This window comes from Ornithorhynchus anatinus, chromosome 9, assembly GCF_004115215.2.
Source record: "Ornithorhynchus anatinus isolate Pmale09 chromosome 9, mOrnAna1.pri.v4, whole genome shotgun sequence".
Lineage (NCBI taxonomy): Eukaryota > Metazoa > Chordata > Mammalia > Monotremata > Ornithorhynchidae > Ornithorhynchus > Ornithorhynchus anatinus.
In genome coordinates this window covers 9188828-9204749 of record NC_041736.1, presented here as the reverse complement: position 1 = coordinate 9204749, position 15922 = coordinate 9188828, and the positions used below count along the sequence as shown (strand labels likewise).

Here is a 15922-nt window from a genome sequence, read left to right as displayed (position 1 = left end):
CCATGATATCCTTAGCTAACTGAGACTACTTGCATTTAACTAAATATTCATTAATGCTCTCAGATGAATTGGAAATACGCTTAGAAGTTATGGGAGCAAGTCTTGTGTACATTTTCATTAGCCACTCCCACCTGCCACCCAATGTTGACCAGTAGCAGTGGTGCTTCGGTGGCAATCTCTTCACCCCAGAGCAAAGTTGTGAGTGTAGACTGTGTCTTGGTTTCAGCCAGTTAAATTACTTTCTGAGAATAACTTCTATCTTATAAGAGTCCATCACATATGTCAGGGAGTCATCATTTGCTAAGAGTCTTTTAAGGTACCATTTATCCAAATACACATATAAGGTAAATAACATTTAGATAAATCTGAATTTATCTGAATGTAAAATGGGATTCGAAAGAAGTGATTTCAAATGAAAGCCTGACGGATACTGGATGAGCTAGCCCATTTATTGCATTTGCTTTTTGGGTGCAACATACTGAGTCTTTGAACTCAGATTAAATTGTCTTTATTCCCCAAAACACTGGGCCTAAGATCCAGTCATGAAGATTGAGTATTTGATCAAGCATAAAGTGTAATTGTGGATTTTGTTTCATGACGCGGTTTTCTCCGTTCCTTTTCTAGGTTTCATTGCCTCAGATATGACATCGAGACATTCAAGCACCCAGCTCTGGCTGATTACGCATTATCACGAGATGGGATCCTTGTATGACTACCTACAGCTCACGACACTGGACACAGTGAACTGCCTCCGAATAGTGCTGTCCATAGCTAGCGGCCTCGCGCATCTGCACATAGAAATATTTGGTACCCAGGGGAAGCCAGCTATCTCCCACCGGGACTTAAAGAGCAAAAACATCCTTGTGAAGAAGAATGGGCAGTGCTGCATAGCCGACTTAGGTAAGCTGATCCCATGCTCCCTGGAAATCCACCTTGCACCTAGAACCCAGAAGGACCAGGGTTCTACTCCCAGCTCCTCCACTTGTCTGCACTGCACTTGGGGAAGTCACTTCACTTCTCTGGCCTTGTTGAAATGGGGATTAAGACTGTGCATCCCAAGTGGGACTGGGTCCAACCTCGTGTCTACCCTAGCCTTTAGCACAGTGCCTGACGGGGAGTAAGAGTTTAACAAATAAAAACACAAAAAAAATGAAACAGAAAACGTTCCACAATGGCCCCTGGAGAGAAGCAGCGTGGCTCAGTGGAAAGAGTCTGGGCTTGGGAGTCAGAGGTCATGGGTTTGAATTCCGGCTCTGCCACTCGTCAGCTGTGTGACTGTGGGCAAGTCACTTAACTCCTCTGTGCCTCAGTGACCTCATCTGAAAATGGGGATTAAGATTGTGAGCCTCACGTGGGACAACCTGATTACCCTGTATCGCCCCCAGCGCTTAGAACAGTGCTCTGCACATAGTAAGTGCTTAACAAATATCAACATTATTATTTTCCATTCCTTTAAAAATTTTCATGCAAAGATGGAACTCACCACTAGAGGGTAGCGCTGCTTACTGCTTATCCAGGTCAGGGAACAAAACCCTTTCTTCATTCATTCATTCAATAGTATTTATTGAGCGCCTACTATGTGCAGAGCACTGTACTAACCGCTTGGAAGGTACAATTCGGCAACAGATAGAGACAATCCCTGCCCAGTGGCGGGCTCACAGTTTGATCGGGGGAGACAGACAGCAAAGCAAAACAGAACAAAACTTTTCCCACGGCCAGTTTTGGGGAGCTTGCTCTCCGCATTACCCGGGTGATGCGTAATTAAGATATCTTTGCCTCATCAGAAATATCAGCCAAATCACTGTTTAAGTTAAAACCTAAATTTCGAATGCCGATGGAACTCATTTCACCCGATCAGTTAACCTCTGCCATCACCTGACCTGAAAGCACAGCTTGGAGCTGAATGATTCCAATAGTAATGACAATAATAATAAAAAAGGTATTTGTTTAGCTCTTAGCATATACCAAGTACTATAGGAATCGCTAGGGTACAAACAGGTTGGACACAGTCCCTGTCCCAAGTAGGGTTCACAGTCTAAATGGGAAGGACGATAAGGATTGGGCCACTGTTTTACAGATGAGATACTGAGGCCCAGAGAAAGTGAAGTGACTTTCCCAATATCATACAGCCGGCAAGTAGAGGAGCTAAGATGAGAACCAGGACCTCCGGCTCCCAGGTCTTAGCGCGTTCCACTAGACTGCGCTGCTTCTCTTGTAATTCGGAAGTGGGGGGTGGGGAATTGGAGGCGGGTCTCACCACAGAAGAATAGCGCCCACCCTCCCTCTCACTGAAACTTGAAAGTTGCAGGGTTAGAAAAGAAATCAAAGGGAAAACGTCTTCATAAGGAGGTGGAATTCGTTAAAAGAAAGTCTTGATTTGGTTCAAGAAGATCTTGGATAAGTTCACATGGGCGAGCAGGCCACAATGGATAACTAAAGGGGAAGGTAAGGTGTGTTCAGCAAGCGTGATGGATATCAAGGATTCACTCAAGCAATTTCTTCAAGGAACTTGTTTCCACTCTAGGGCTGAATGGGTCAGTGGTCTGACCCAGGCCTGGGACTGCATATGTTTCTGTGAAGAAGAGTAAGAAAAGGTTTACATAACAATTCAGTTTTTGAGGCTCTGTTTGCGTGTGTGACTTCTAGACTGTAAACTCGTCGTGGGCAGGGAATATGTCTGTTATATTGTACTCTCCCAAGAGCTTAATGGAGTGCTCCGCACACAGTGAGCGCTCAGTAAATACGATTGACTGACTGGCTGTCATAGTCTCAGAGCACTAGGTACTCTGAAAATTTTGCCTCTTCGTGCTTTAGAACTGTGGGCTGAACTGCCGGTTTTTGTTTCTTTCTAGTTCATTCTTCTTGAGTCTAAAATGTAAAAATGTCTGTATGTCTGTGACTGGCTTACTCAGGGACAACAATGTTGCCTACAGTGTTGCCTGGTCCCCTCTGAAATTTGAAATGGCACCTCCGTCACGTGGTACCTAACATGTTTATACCGTTAGGTGATGTTACCCTGATGATTGATTGGTTTTGAGCGCATCAACCAATCACCCCTCATTGCTGGAGGGGGCAACAGAGAGTTCACTTGGGATTTGGCCCAGTCGCTGCTCTCGGCATAAATCAATCAACGTATTTATTGAGCACTTATTGGGTGCAGAGCAGTATATTAAGCACTTGGGAGAGTATAGTAAAACAGACTTGGTAGACACGTTCCCTGCTCACAATGAGCTGAAAGTCTAGGGTTATATCCTTTGCAGCCTCAGAGTCCTTCTGAACGGCCCTCGTTCTACAGCAGTATATGGAAGGGCCTTTGATGCTGTTTGAACTAGTAGCTGCTAATGTCAGGAATTGCTTCTGGCTTCCATCTGCTTTCCTCACTTCAAACCGGACCGCCCCTTTTATAGGGCCCTCATGGAACCCTGGATCCCTCTCACGAGGAATTTTTCCCCGTTCAGAGCAGTGCCTGAAATGGACGCGTGCAGGTTTTCCTATTTAGAAACTGTTACTTGGAAAGCCCCAAGTTCCAAGGAGATGATAGCAATCAATCCAATGTATTTACTGAGCGCTTACTGTGTGCAGAGCACTGTACTAAGCACTTGGGATAGTACAGTGTAACAGCGCAAAGGTCATTGGACCCTTTTCTTCCGCTACTGACGGTGGCAACTCCATGGAGATGGACCAGAGAAGACGACAAGGAATAGAGCACAGACCTACCGAGGGCTCAGTCTCTGCCGGTCCATCCCGAAGAATGATGAATGGGTTCCAGTTTGGGTCCGTGGAGGTCCACACTGGCTCTAATAGTAATAATTATAATTGTGGTGTTTCTTAAGTACTTACTGTGTGTTAAGCGCTGTTCTAAGCACTGGGAAAGATGCAAAGTAATCAGGCCAGACACAGTCTCTGTCCTACACAGGCTTACAATCTAAGTAGGAAGGAGAACAGGAACTAAATCCTCATGTTACAGAGGAGGAAACAGAGGCACAGAGGAAGTGACTTGCCCAAGGTCACAGCAAACATATTGTGGAGCCAGGATGAGAACTCAGGTCATCTGACTCCCAAACCTGCCTGTGCTCTTTCCATTTGGCCATACTGCTCCTGAGCGGGCTCTCTCGGTTTAGCTTATAATAACAATAATAATGGCATTTGTTAAGTGTTTATTGTGTGCCAATCACTGTCCTAAGCTGTGGGGTAAATAGAGGGAAATCAGGTTGTCCCACGTGGGGCTCACATGTTTAACCCCCATTTCATAGATGAGGTAACTGAGGCACAGAGAAATTAAATGACTTGCCCAAAGTCACACAGCAGACAGGTGGTGGAGCCAGGATTAGAACCCACGTCCTCTGACTCCCAAGCCCGTGCTCTTTATCTGAATGAGCACCTCTCTTCCCTTGCCCTGCCCCATTTCCCCCCTTTTTCTCTCCGTCCCTCCATATTGTGGAATGAAGTCCCTGCCCTGATTGCTTTGACCTGGACATATGTCAGAGGTGGTCACCAGCTCCCCATTGGTCAAAAGTGAATCTGGTAGATTGTAAACTGTCTGAGGGCAGGGTTCATGTCTCAACCATCTTGTATTTTCCCAAGTGCTTAGCTTAGTGTTCTGCACACAGAACACACCCAATACACTTAGCCAACTGCAGCAAATACTGGGGTACATGTGACATCTTCCAGTGATACTGTCCCCTGCACCATCACACTTCACCCTCTACAAACACTACTGGGTTCAGAGCCAGCTAAAGATGTGGCTAAACCCCAAGGGTGCAGTGGTATGTCAGAGTGTCCTATGATGTCATGACTAAGCGTCACATTTGTGCACGCGATAGCTCCCAGTGTCATGGATATCTTGTCTCCTCACGCCTAGCAATCTTCCCAGCAAGCCCACAGTTGACGATAAGGAGACGGCCTGATGGTTTAGGCCTGATCACAGCCTTTGGTGATTTGAAAGGCGACGTGGCCCAGAGGTAGGCCTTCTCGTACCATGGGTATTGGGGTGCCCAATCCCAGACATCTGGTGCTTGCCTGGAGGTCTGGAAACCGGCAGCAAGTGTTTATCCGGCTCTCGCTGTTGGCTTCGGAGCAGAGGCAGGGTTCCCGCTGGTGTCTCAGGAATCCTGAATGAGTCATAGCCTATGACGGCACGCCCCAAACCACCCACCTTGGAAGCTGTGCTCTGACCAGGCACCCAGTTTTGATGCTTTCTCATCTCTTGCCCTCAGGCAAGTTGGATGGAGTTAGGGTGCATCCTCTGGGTTTTATTTAATTTTATTTATTGCTCAGACGGGGTAGTCTGCACCCTCTCGAGGTGGTATGGCAACAATTCACCATGCTAACCCACCACTCTCCAAATTCACCGATGTTCTCCGTGTCACACAGTGCTTCCCATTTAGGGGGGCGGGCAGCCAGAGCCCAGCCAGAACCCCACTTTGCGGTACGGTTGGTTTGGGCAGAGATGGGAACGGATCTCTTTCTTCGTCTAGGGAAGCTTGAAACAGAAGTGAGTTTAAGTCCACATGATTTTGCTCCGTGCTCTGTGCTTCTTCCCCCATCATTCTTCTCCCCTCTCTCCTTCCACTCAATCCATCAATCAATCATTAAATCATTTGTAGTAGTAGTGGTATTATTGAGCACTTACTGTGTGCAGAGCACTGTACTAAGCACTTGGGAAACTTGGTAAACATATTCCCAGTCCACAAGGAGTTTACAATATACACAGTGGGTGGACATTAACATAAGTTACAGATAGAGAAAAATCGCCACAGAAGGGGGCGGGTCTGCGATGCTGGGAACCTTAGCTGGGTTAAGATGGCGTAGCAGGTTCAGCTGCTGGCCTGAAGTTAAGTGACTTGCCCAAGGACACACAGCAGACAAGCAGCAGAGCCAGGATTAGAACCCACGTTGTTCTGAACTCCAGGGCCTGTGCTCTCTCCACTTAGCAAAGCTGCTTTTAGTAGTTGTGTTCAGTATCGCTTATCAGTCGTTCTGCTGTAGATTCCTGGACCCGTTAGGTTGTTTTTGTGTGTAGAGTCCACAGTGGAGCTCTTCCTTGGTCACCTGCTGGGTCAAGGCAGGTCCAGGCTGTGTCAACCAGGTAGACCCAGCCACAGCTCTGCCGAGGATTTCCCAGTCGGGCAGGCTTGATCGTACTTCGGTTCCATGGGTGGAATCGTCTGCTCGCACCCAGCATCAGGAGGGAGCGCTGGACAGAGCGGCCCATCGGGTGGAGTAATGACCTGTCTTCCTTTGGCTTCCAGGCCTCGCCGTCATGCACTCCCAGAGCACCAATCAGCTGGATGTGGGTAACAACCCCCGCGTGGGAACCAAGCGCTACATGGCCCCCGAAGTTCTGGACGAAACCATCCAGGTGGACTGTTTCGACTCCTACAAGAGGGTGGATATCTGGGCCTTTGGACTGGTCCTGTGGGAGGTGGCCCGGCGGATGGTGAGCAATGGTAGGTGCTTCATCTCCCAAACCACAAGGCCTGGTGGAACAATCTGGCTCTGCCTCCCATTCCCTCCTCGACATCCCCCGAAGGGGCCACTGTACCTTTGCCCTTGTGGTTTGCTATTAGAAGGCGTAACAGGAATAATTCTTTGCTGAGTGTTGGAGTGGATATGAGAAAACCAGATGGACTCAGTCCCTGTCCCACTCGTGGCTCCTAGTCTTAAGAGATGCAGGCATCATTGTCCCTGTTTTACATCATTGTCCCTGTTTTACAGACGAGGACACGGAGAGTTAAGTGACTTGCCTATGGTCACCTGGCAGGGCTGGGGCTAGATTCCAAGCCTCCTGGTTCACAAACCTGTTCGGTCCTCTTGGCTCAACCCCCGGGTGGGCTGATTTAACAGCTTTGAGAGCTTTTATATACACCTTTCTTAGACGGGGCTTTGACTCTCCCCAAAAGATACCTGGTGCTGTAGTGGAAATGCTAACTGCGTTGGGGCATTAGACCAGTAAATTACACAAAATACACATAGCTAATGGTGAGGGGAAAGGCAATTTCCTTGCTACGCGAGTGCGACTGGATTGTTTACAGAGACTCTGTGACTGCTAACTCTATTGTGTTCTCCCAAGGGTTTAGTACAGTGGCCACACACAGTAAGTGCTCAGTAAATAGCATTGATTGAGCGCTTGATTGACCCTTCAGAGTGATCCTTAAGTTTAGCCAGGTTTATGAGCTGGTTGTAATGATTGGATTTCAGTTTTTACAAAACAGCCCTCTTTTCCCACAGCCCCATTTTTTCCAGGAACAGTTAAAATCCCAAAGACTTCTGGATTTTGGGAGCACACTGGGTTGAGAACTCTTAGAATAATAATAATAGTGGTATTTGTTAAGCGCTTACTATGTGCCAAGCACTGTTCTAAGCACTGGGGTAGATACAGGGTCAGGTTGTCCCACGTGGGGCTCACAGTCTTCAGCCCCATTTGACAGATGAGGCAACTGAGGCACAGAGAAGTTAAGTGACTTGCCCAAAGTCGCACAGCTGACGAATGGCGAGCCGAGATTAGAACCCACGACTTCTGACTCCCAAGCCTGGGCTCTTTTCCCTAAGCCACGCTGCTTCTTGAGGAACGAGAAGCAGACTGAGGAAGACACAACCTTAGAAGTAGCCAGTGGGCAGTAGTTAAAGCGTATGTATAATATTGTGATTGAATATACGAGAACAAATCCACCCTGAGGATATAAAAGGTGTGAATCCCATTCAGCGTAAACAAACACCCATGGAACATTGTGAGACTGTGTTGTGCTGGGGTTTGGGCGTATGTTTTTGTTTTTTTAAAAATGACTTGGTTTAAATACATGGCACAGATTTTCTCAGTAAAACTCTTTCTCAATGCCTGACAGCAGTTGGGTTGCAATTCAGGCCATTTAAATGCCTTGAGACGTGTTTGCGACAGGGCAGTTGCTACGCTGAGCTTTAGGGCCTGAACTTTGTCTGGACTGAACTGATACCAGAGGCCCGCGGGGCTGGGACCCTTATGTCAGTGGCTCGGTTCTGACGCCGCAGGGACAGGCTGGTGCCTTAACAAACTGAGCCGTGGCTGGTTCGTTATCCGCTAATTCAGTTGTATTGTAATAATAAGCATGGTATTTGTTAAGCGCTTACTGTGTGCCAATGACTGTTCTAAGCACTGGGGTAGATACATTGTAATCAAGTTGTCCCACGTGGAGCTCTCAGTCTTCATCCCCATTTTACGGGTGAGGTAACTGAGGCACAGAGAAGTTAAATGGCTTGCCCAAGATCACCCAGCAGACAAGTGGTAGAGTTGGGATTAGAACTCACGTCCTCTAACTCCCCAGCCCGTGGTCTTTCCACTAAGCCATGCTGCTCCTCTTCACAAGCACTTAATGCAGTGCTGTGCACAGAGTATGGGCGTAACAAATACCATGATTGATTGATTGATTGGTTGGTAGTCAGGGCCTTAATGGCAAATTGGTGTTTCTGGGCTCGGGATAGAAGCGTTTTTTTGTGCTTGCCACACTGTAGCAATGTCAGCAGATGGCCGAGCTCGGCGGGGACTCTGGAGCTTGGAGGCCTGTGAGAATCCAAGTTCTAGCCAAGAGGGGCAGGGTGGGGGCATTTATAAGCCCCAAGGCCTTTCAAATCTTGACATGCGTTCCCCAGATGGTCACTGAAGGGAGTAGTCTGCAATGCCCTGGGGTTTCGGACCCAGAATCGAGTTCCGTCTCTTCCGTATTAGTGATGTTGCCTGGCAAAATTGCTTGCCTCCAACTCTGTCCCTGATTCTTATGGAGGGAAGAAACGTGGCCTAAGGGAAACAGCATGGGCCTCCTACTTAGTCTCTGAGCCCCATAGGGACAGGGACTATGTACGTACCCCAGTGCTCAGTACAGAGCTTGGCACATAGTAAACCCCCACAAATACCACCATTATTATCATCATCAATTTGCAGTGTAGGTTTTGTTTCAGGATTAAATTGTATTTTTTTGTTCTTCCTTTGAATATATTTTTAAAAAGGAAGCCCTTGAGGCCGTGTTCTCCATTCCCCCCACCAGCTGCTCTGTAGCACGGAGAGCTGGTTTATCCTCATGTTGGCCACCCTCTTGAAGTGCAATTTTTATTAGATTGAGTCCTTTGGGCCTCTGGGACCTCAGCAAAAATTTATGACCAAATAGTTTCCCTTTGAATAAGTACTACAGGCCCCAAGTGAGGCGCTTTCACATATATTTGTTACTGTTTAACATTAATTTAATATCCTGACATTTGCCTAAAGGAGGGAGGTGTGAGATTAGTTTGGGCCTGGGGTTCTAGTTTAGGGTGGTCATTTTTTTTTTTGCCAAAACTGTGTGTTGCATGTTCATAGACAGCACATGCTTCCCCAAATGCCCCGTGTCTGCTTCCCCAAGGCTCTGCATTCCAGTTTAGGGCCCCAGTGCTGTTCCCCTCCTTTGGACCCTGCATGTTATGGGGAAAAAGTCATAAATCTGGAAGGTGAGAGGAAAAAATCTTTAGAAGTTTGGAAAAACACCCTCTGATCCTTCATTAAAAACTACATCACCATACTGTGCAAGCCTCAAATTTAACCCAGTGATCAGGCAATCAAAATGCCATTCCCATTTTATTTTTCACATACTTCATTACATTTGTTTCTGCTCAGACACCTCAACCTTCAACCGCTATATATTCCGAAGTTCAGAAAGTTCAGTCCCAGGAAATTATTCTTTGAGAAACTACAGTCGTTTCCCGTGGTACCCCTTGCACCTCACATCCTTTCTGCCGCTTTTAGGGTACTTGTCCTTCCTTGGGTTCAGTTCCGCATCACCTTCCTTTTTGTCAACAGTAGTCTCTCTTGGATCTTTAGTTTTGGTCCTCTTTGAAGTCAGGTTTTGCTCAGAGGGCTGGAGTCCAGCATTAATACTTGGCAGGAGGAGAGAAAAGCTGTCAAGCCTGGACCTGTTCTGCCCTGGAAAGGGCTCTAGGGTTAACGCAGCTGGGGCAGGAGGGCAGGTGGAGAGGAGAACAGGTTGTGTTTGACACAAGAGCTTGTGGGAAACAGCTCCCATCATTAATCCACGGTTCTGTTAGAACACCGTGCTTCCGTCTCTGAGCACAATGGGATGAGTTAGGGAAACCATGGCAACTCTTCTTTTCCTCTTCCCACAGGTTGAAACCCAACCTGTTCCGCTGTTGTAACTGGCTTGTTGAGTTTGCAGCAACCCAGGTGAAGGGTGGTATCTTAGCGAGGGATCGTTAGCTGTATTTTACTGTCCAGTTTTTTTGGTGCTTTGTTTTTTTTCTTGAAAGCTAAGAACAAGACATAGAAACCAGATTGAAAGTTAATGTGATTTCTTCCCGTAACACTTGATTTGAAGGAACACAGACGGATGTGGTACTCTTTATTCACTCCACCCTCAGCCCCACAGCACATATCTGTAATTAATTTATTTACATTAATGTCGGTCTCCCCCTCTAGACTGTAAGCTCCTTGCGGGCAGGGAACGTGCCTGTCAACTCTGTTGTGGTGTGCTCTCCCAAGAGCTTAGCACAGTGTTCTACACACAGTAAGCTTCCAATAAATACAGTTGATGGTTGTGCATGATTTTGTATTCCAGCATTAGGACCAGATGAAAATTCATATCTCAAGTGGTCTGGTTCAAAGTGCTTTCTAGAGGAGCAGGCGCTTGTCATGGAGATGGCCTGATCTGATCTGTGTCAAAAAGACAGTCCCATTTTCTTTGTCCTCCCTGTAGAGATAATCCTGTCTGCTCCAACGCCTTCCTAACTTCTTGATCTTCCGCCCTTGTCGGTGCAGTATAATGTGTTCCCAATTTTCCATGCGTGAGTGAAGCAAGGATAATTCTAAAAAAAACACCGTTTTAGGCGTCAGTTTCAACGTCATCCATTACCAAACTCCGTCCCAGATCTGCCCTCGAACAGCACGTTTTTTGGTGTGCAGGGCCTCCCTTCAATTCGTTTGTATTTACTGAGAGTTTACTATGTGCAGAGCACTGTACTAAGCGCTTGACTTCTCACCTTCTGCTTACCTCTGCGGGGTGGTCCGGTTGAGCAAGAAAATGACCACATGGTGGGCATCAGGAGGGACAAAATAGAAGAGCAGCAGATCTGGGTAGTCAGAGTAGACACTCTTCTGGCCCTGAGTATTCCTGACACAGAAAGCAGCCACCTCTGCCCCCAATGGGGGCAATCCCGACCTCCCTGAAAATGGCCAGGTTACGGCCATGCTCCTCAGCCCAGTAGCAAAATGAAGTTTTAAGACTCAATTGAATTCATTTCTTATCGCTGATGACAGCGGATTGCCCCATGGAGCACTCCTGGGACCAGGAAATGCAGCCAGATTTCTAATCGAACCAAAAGTCAAGCCTTAATAAGCGCCTTGGTGCTCAGAGGCAGCACTCAGGTGCTGTAAAACCTTCTGGGAAGTGAGCAGAAGTTATCCAAGGTCCACGACGAGTTGGATCATGCTAGCCCGTTGTGGGTGGGAGTGCCTAGGGAAGGCTAAGAGTGCCATATTAAAACCCCCTCTGTGGTCATCATCAGATGAACAGTAGGCTTCGCGGGTCGGTGTCCTCCCTCTAACCCTACAGCCTGGGCGAGACCCTCGTTACCTTTGGTAATAGGAAGGCCAAAACAATTAACAATTTGGTGTAATTATGTGGCGATGTTGATAAGGAAATGGGAAACAACAAAAGCATGAGACTTGAGCGGTCAATATATAGAAAGTAACAATTTATCCTTCTGCCCTCTCTGAAACCATTGCAAAGATAAGGTTTTTTGGCTGATTCTCCTCATCTCAGGCCCCACATCCAGGTGGCTATCTGGTCTTGTTGGTTGGCTCTGCCTACGTCAGAATCAAATCTAATGAGGATTTCTGGTCCGTGTTTAGGAATTGTAGAAGATTACAAGCCTCCTTTCTACGATGTGGTCCCAAATGACCCGAGCTTTGAAGATATGAGAAAAGTGGTCTGCGTGGATCAGCAGAGGCCAAACATTCCCAACAGATGGTTCTCAGATCCAGTAAGTGGGCACATTCTTTCTTCTCTGGACTAAAGCGTCCTTCATTTTAAACTTAGTGTATTTTCTCCTTAGTGATGGAATGAAAATGGGGACAAATGGGAAGGGAAATTTATTTACCAGACTGAAATTTCCTGTATAAGAACTGCAGGTGCCATGGGCAGTGGAAGAGAAACAGATATAACTGTTGCTTCCTTGGGGGCGGTCTCCAGAGTACACGTTTCTCTCTCCTCATCCCCTCCATACCTCACTGAGCTGAAATGAACTCTTTTGAAGGTCCAGAGAACTTCAAAATGCCTCTGTTTGCTGGGCTCAGGGTATATATGAGGTTTTAAGATTGAATACTTATAGCTGTACATGAACAAAATGTGTTCTGGGAGATGTTGCCATTGATGTTTCATAGCTCTAGTCACTTGAGGAATGGTCATTTTTCTCTTATCACCTTGGTGTTGTTTCTACTGCTGCTGGTGGTAAACTGTCAGGAGTCAGGCAAGTACTGGGTTATTTGCAAAGTATAGAGATAAATACGACTCCCACCCAGCTGAGTCCAAAGGGCAGAGTGCTGTGGATGCCCCCAAGATGGATAGAATTCAGTTGCCCTGCAAGTCACTAAGCTAATACGTAGGCAAAGCCCATGAGGGAGGGATAATCTCACTACCCAGGCATTGATCTTCTCTCTCTCTACCCTAGACGTTAACCTCTCTGGCCAAGCTGATGAAAGAGTGCTGGTATCACAATCCTTCTGCAAGACTAACAGCCCTGCGAATCAAAAAGACTTTGACCAAAATTGATAATTCCTTAGATAAACTGAAAGCTGACTGTTGACATTTTTGTGGTGCCGTCAAGATGGAAGGGTGTTTTTTTTGTTTTGTTTTGGGTTTTTTTGGGGGGGGACGGAGGGTGGGGAGGCGGAGGGCGGCAGTCCAGCTTGGAAATATGCCGACCTGGTATACTCAGAACTGAACCCCGCTCCCCCAAAATGGCTTTGTAGACATGGTGGATATTCTTACCTCGCCATCTGTGTGGGAGATGGTGAAACCACCCAGACCTCGCTCAGTGACAAAAATGGGCATTTGACAAACTGTTCGTGCTTCAGAGACTTATGATGGATAGACTGTTGCATAGGTGTTGGTTGGTTGGTTGGTTGGTCTGAAGGAACACAGAGAAATCCTAAGACAAGATCTGGGCATTATGACAATGGCTTTGAATATCTTTCACAGGTCTCCTAGACACTCTCAGAGTGAACAAGAGGAAGTGATGCATTTTAATCAGCAATATTGCCTGTGCTTCTTTTCTTTATTGCACTAGGAATTCTTTGCATTCCTTACTTGCACTGTTACTGTTAGTTTTAAAGACCTGACCTGCCAAAAAATGACTGGCTGTGTACTCCATTGATCTGTGTCTGAATAATAGGAAATCAGGGTGCCGATTCCTGGGGGGTAGGAGGGGCCACTGCCCCCGCGGGATTGGTACCAGGAGAGAGTTGAGAGGGTCGGGAGGGCAGATGGGTGTGGATGAGCTTTGGCTTTGCCCTCGAGCTTCTGGGGCTGAGCAGGCAGCTGTAACTCGGCAGTCCCAGGTCAGCACTGGGGCTGAGCTGGTTTCCGGGCTCCAGAGCCACTGTGGCGGGTAGTTAAACCCCGTGGGCTGGCCCGCGTGCCAAGCCTGGAGCCACAGTCCTTCGCCCCTGCTTCCATGCCATCTGCCGCCACCTGGCTGGTGACTTTCGCTGTGATGGTAGTGGCTGTGATGGCACAACGGTGGAGGATGACTGCTGTGTCTCTCCTCTCTTCCCTCCCTCTCCCTTCCCTACCCTGCTTTCCTCTTTCTCTTTGTTCTCCCTTTCTTTCTCCCTCTTCTTCACTTGACTCCCCTGTTCTCCTCCTCCACCGTCCCATCTCACCCGCCCTCCATCCTCTCCTCCCCTTCCCTGGCACCCAAATAGGAATTTGATTTGGCAACCTGAAAATGTAACTGTCAACCTTAGCCACATTTTGCATACGTGCTGATGTTTACAATAATGCTGAACATTAGGAATTGTTTATACAAAACCTTGCAAATTATTTATTACTAGTGCACTGAGCCCAGTTTTCATGAAACTGACCAGTGCATATGTTGAAGCTTATTTTTATGTGGTCTCATGATTTTATTACACAAATGTTTTTGACACTATAATCTGAAATGAATGTTTTTTCCATATTATCAGTTAGAATCACATTTTAAGTGCTTCACATTTGTAAGTGTGTGGTCTGTAACATATTTTTCAGTTCATACGCAGAACATATTAGCCATTACCCACGTGACACCAGATATCTTACTGATCTAGAAACATAAAAAGCAATGAAAGATTTCAGTAGAATTATAGGTCCTGAACGCTGTGGGGAAAATGCGTTTTCTTCTAAACTACATTACGTGCATTTAAACTCTGCCAGAAAAATAACTATTTTGTTTTAATCTACTTTTTGTATTTAGTAGTTATTTGTATAAATTAAATAAAATGTTTTCAACTCAAATGAAAGCCATGATTTGTCTGCTGTTTAAGAGTCTGCTTAGCGTAAGGCATTTTCTTCACGGGCAAAAGAAGAACAAAAACAAGCCCACCTTGTGGACCAGGAATAGTTCAGCTTGCGTGTGGGCTGACGATCCCCAAGCTTCAAGATCAGCCCCGGAGAAGCGACCGTAGCAAGTCTCTTGCGCCTGGAGGAGATGGTAATGATGGGACAGAGGGAGGGGGAGGAGGATGCAGACTGAGTGGTGGTGGGTTTTGGAAGAAGCAGTGGGTTTGGGGATTCAGAAAAAATCTGGAAAGGAGAGAAAATTATTGAGTGCTTACTGTGTGTAGAGTACTGTACTAACCTCTTGGGACAGTGCAGAATAGCAGAGTTGATAGAAAGGTTGTCTGCCCAAAATGAGCTTACAGTCTAGAGGGAAAGGGTGGAATATCCCCTAAATCACTCCAGGGATTGATTGTAGGCACAAAGTGGATCAGCACCAACTCAGAGCAAATAGAGTAGAATAAGTCTTCACATTGCCCCTTCCACAGAGGAATCTCAGAGGTTGGTGCAGTATTCTAATAACCATGTTTCCCAGAGACAGTCTTGAAGGCAGGTGTTACCCTGTTTTATAATAATAATAATGGTGGTATTTGTTAAGCGCTTACTATGTGCCAAGTACTGTTCTAAGCCTGGGGTAGATATAAGCTAATCAGGGTGTCCCATTTTATAGATGAGGTAACTGAGGCACAGAGAAGCAGCATGGCTGTGGCAAGAGCCTGGGCTTGGGAGTCAGAGGTCATGGGTTCTAATCTCAGTTCTGCCTCTTGTCAGCTGTGTTACTGTGGGCAAGTCTCTTAACTTCTCTGTGCCTCAGTTACCTCATTTGTAAAATAGGGATGAAGACTGTGAGCCTCATGTGGGACAACCTGATTACCCTGTATCTCCCCCAGTGCTTAGAACAGTGCCCTGCACATAGTAAACACTTAACAAATACCAACATTATTATTTAAGTGAAGTGACTTGCCCAAAGTCACACAGCTGATAAGTGGCGGAGCCGGGATTAGAACTCACGACCTCTGACTCCCAAGCCTGTGCTCTTTCCGTTAAGCCACGAATTAGGTATGGTACCAGGACATACGCTGAAGGCTGAGATTGAACTGACTGTAGTAAATTACCTCAGTGTTCCCTTCAACAGACCCCTCTCTGTTGTCTTTCCTAATCTCTATGTGTAAGTGCTGGGCATTGTTGTCAAATCTGCTTCTCTAAATTCAGGAGTTCTTCAAGCACAGCCTATTCTTAAGAATGTAAAATTGAACTCAGATCTTGATTTTTGTGGCAGCTTCATTCTTGTGCATCTTGAAAGTCTACGTAGTCTTAATCTTCTGGCATGACATACTACTTTCTGAAAAACAGGCCTTAAGCAAGGATTCCCC

The 15922-nt window shown here is 46.6% G+C and overlaps 1 protein-coding gene across 4 annotated transcripts in view; it reads left to right on the top strand.

Annotated features, from left to right (window-relative positions):
• Positions 1-14512, top strand: part of ACVR1 (activin A receptor type 1) — a 96040-nt gene extending 81528 nt beyond the window's left edge. For all 4 annotated transcript variants that reach the window (XM_007671136.4, XM_029072129.2, XM_001509575.5 and 1 more), the window contains 4 exons: positions 625-900; positions 6252-6449; positions 11867-11997; positions 12685-14512. In XM_007671136.4, coding sequence (XP_007669326.1) covers positions 625-900; positions 6252-6449; positions 11867-11997; positions 12685-12819 — 740 coding nt within the window. In that variant the 3' untranslated portion in view covers positions 12820-14512. The remainder of the gene's footprint in view (positions 1-624; positions 901-6251; positions 6450-11866; positions 11998-12684) is intronic.
• The last annotated feature ends 1410 nt before the right edge of the window (positions 14513-15922 follow it).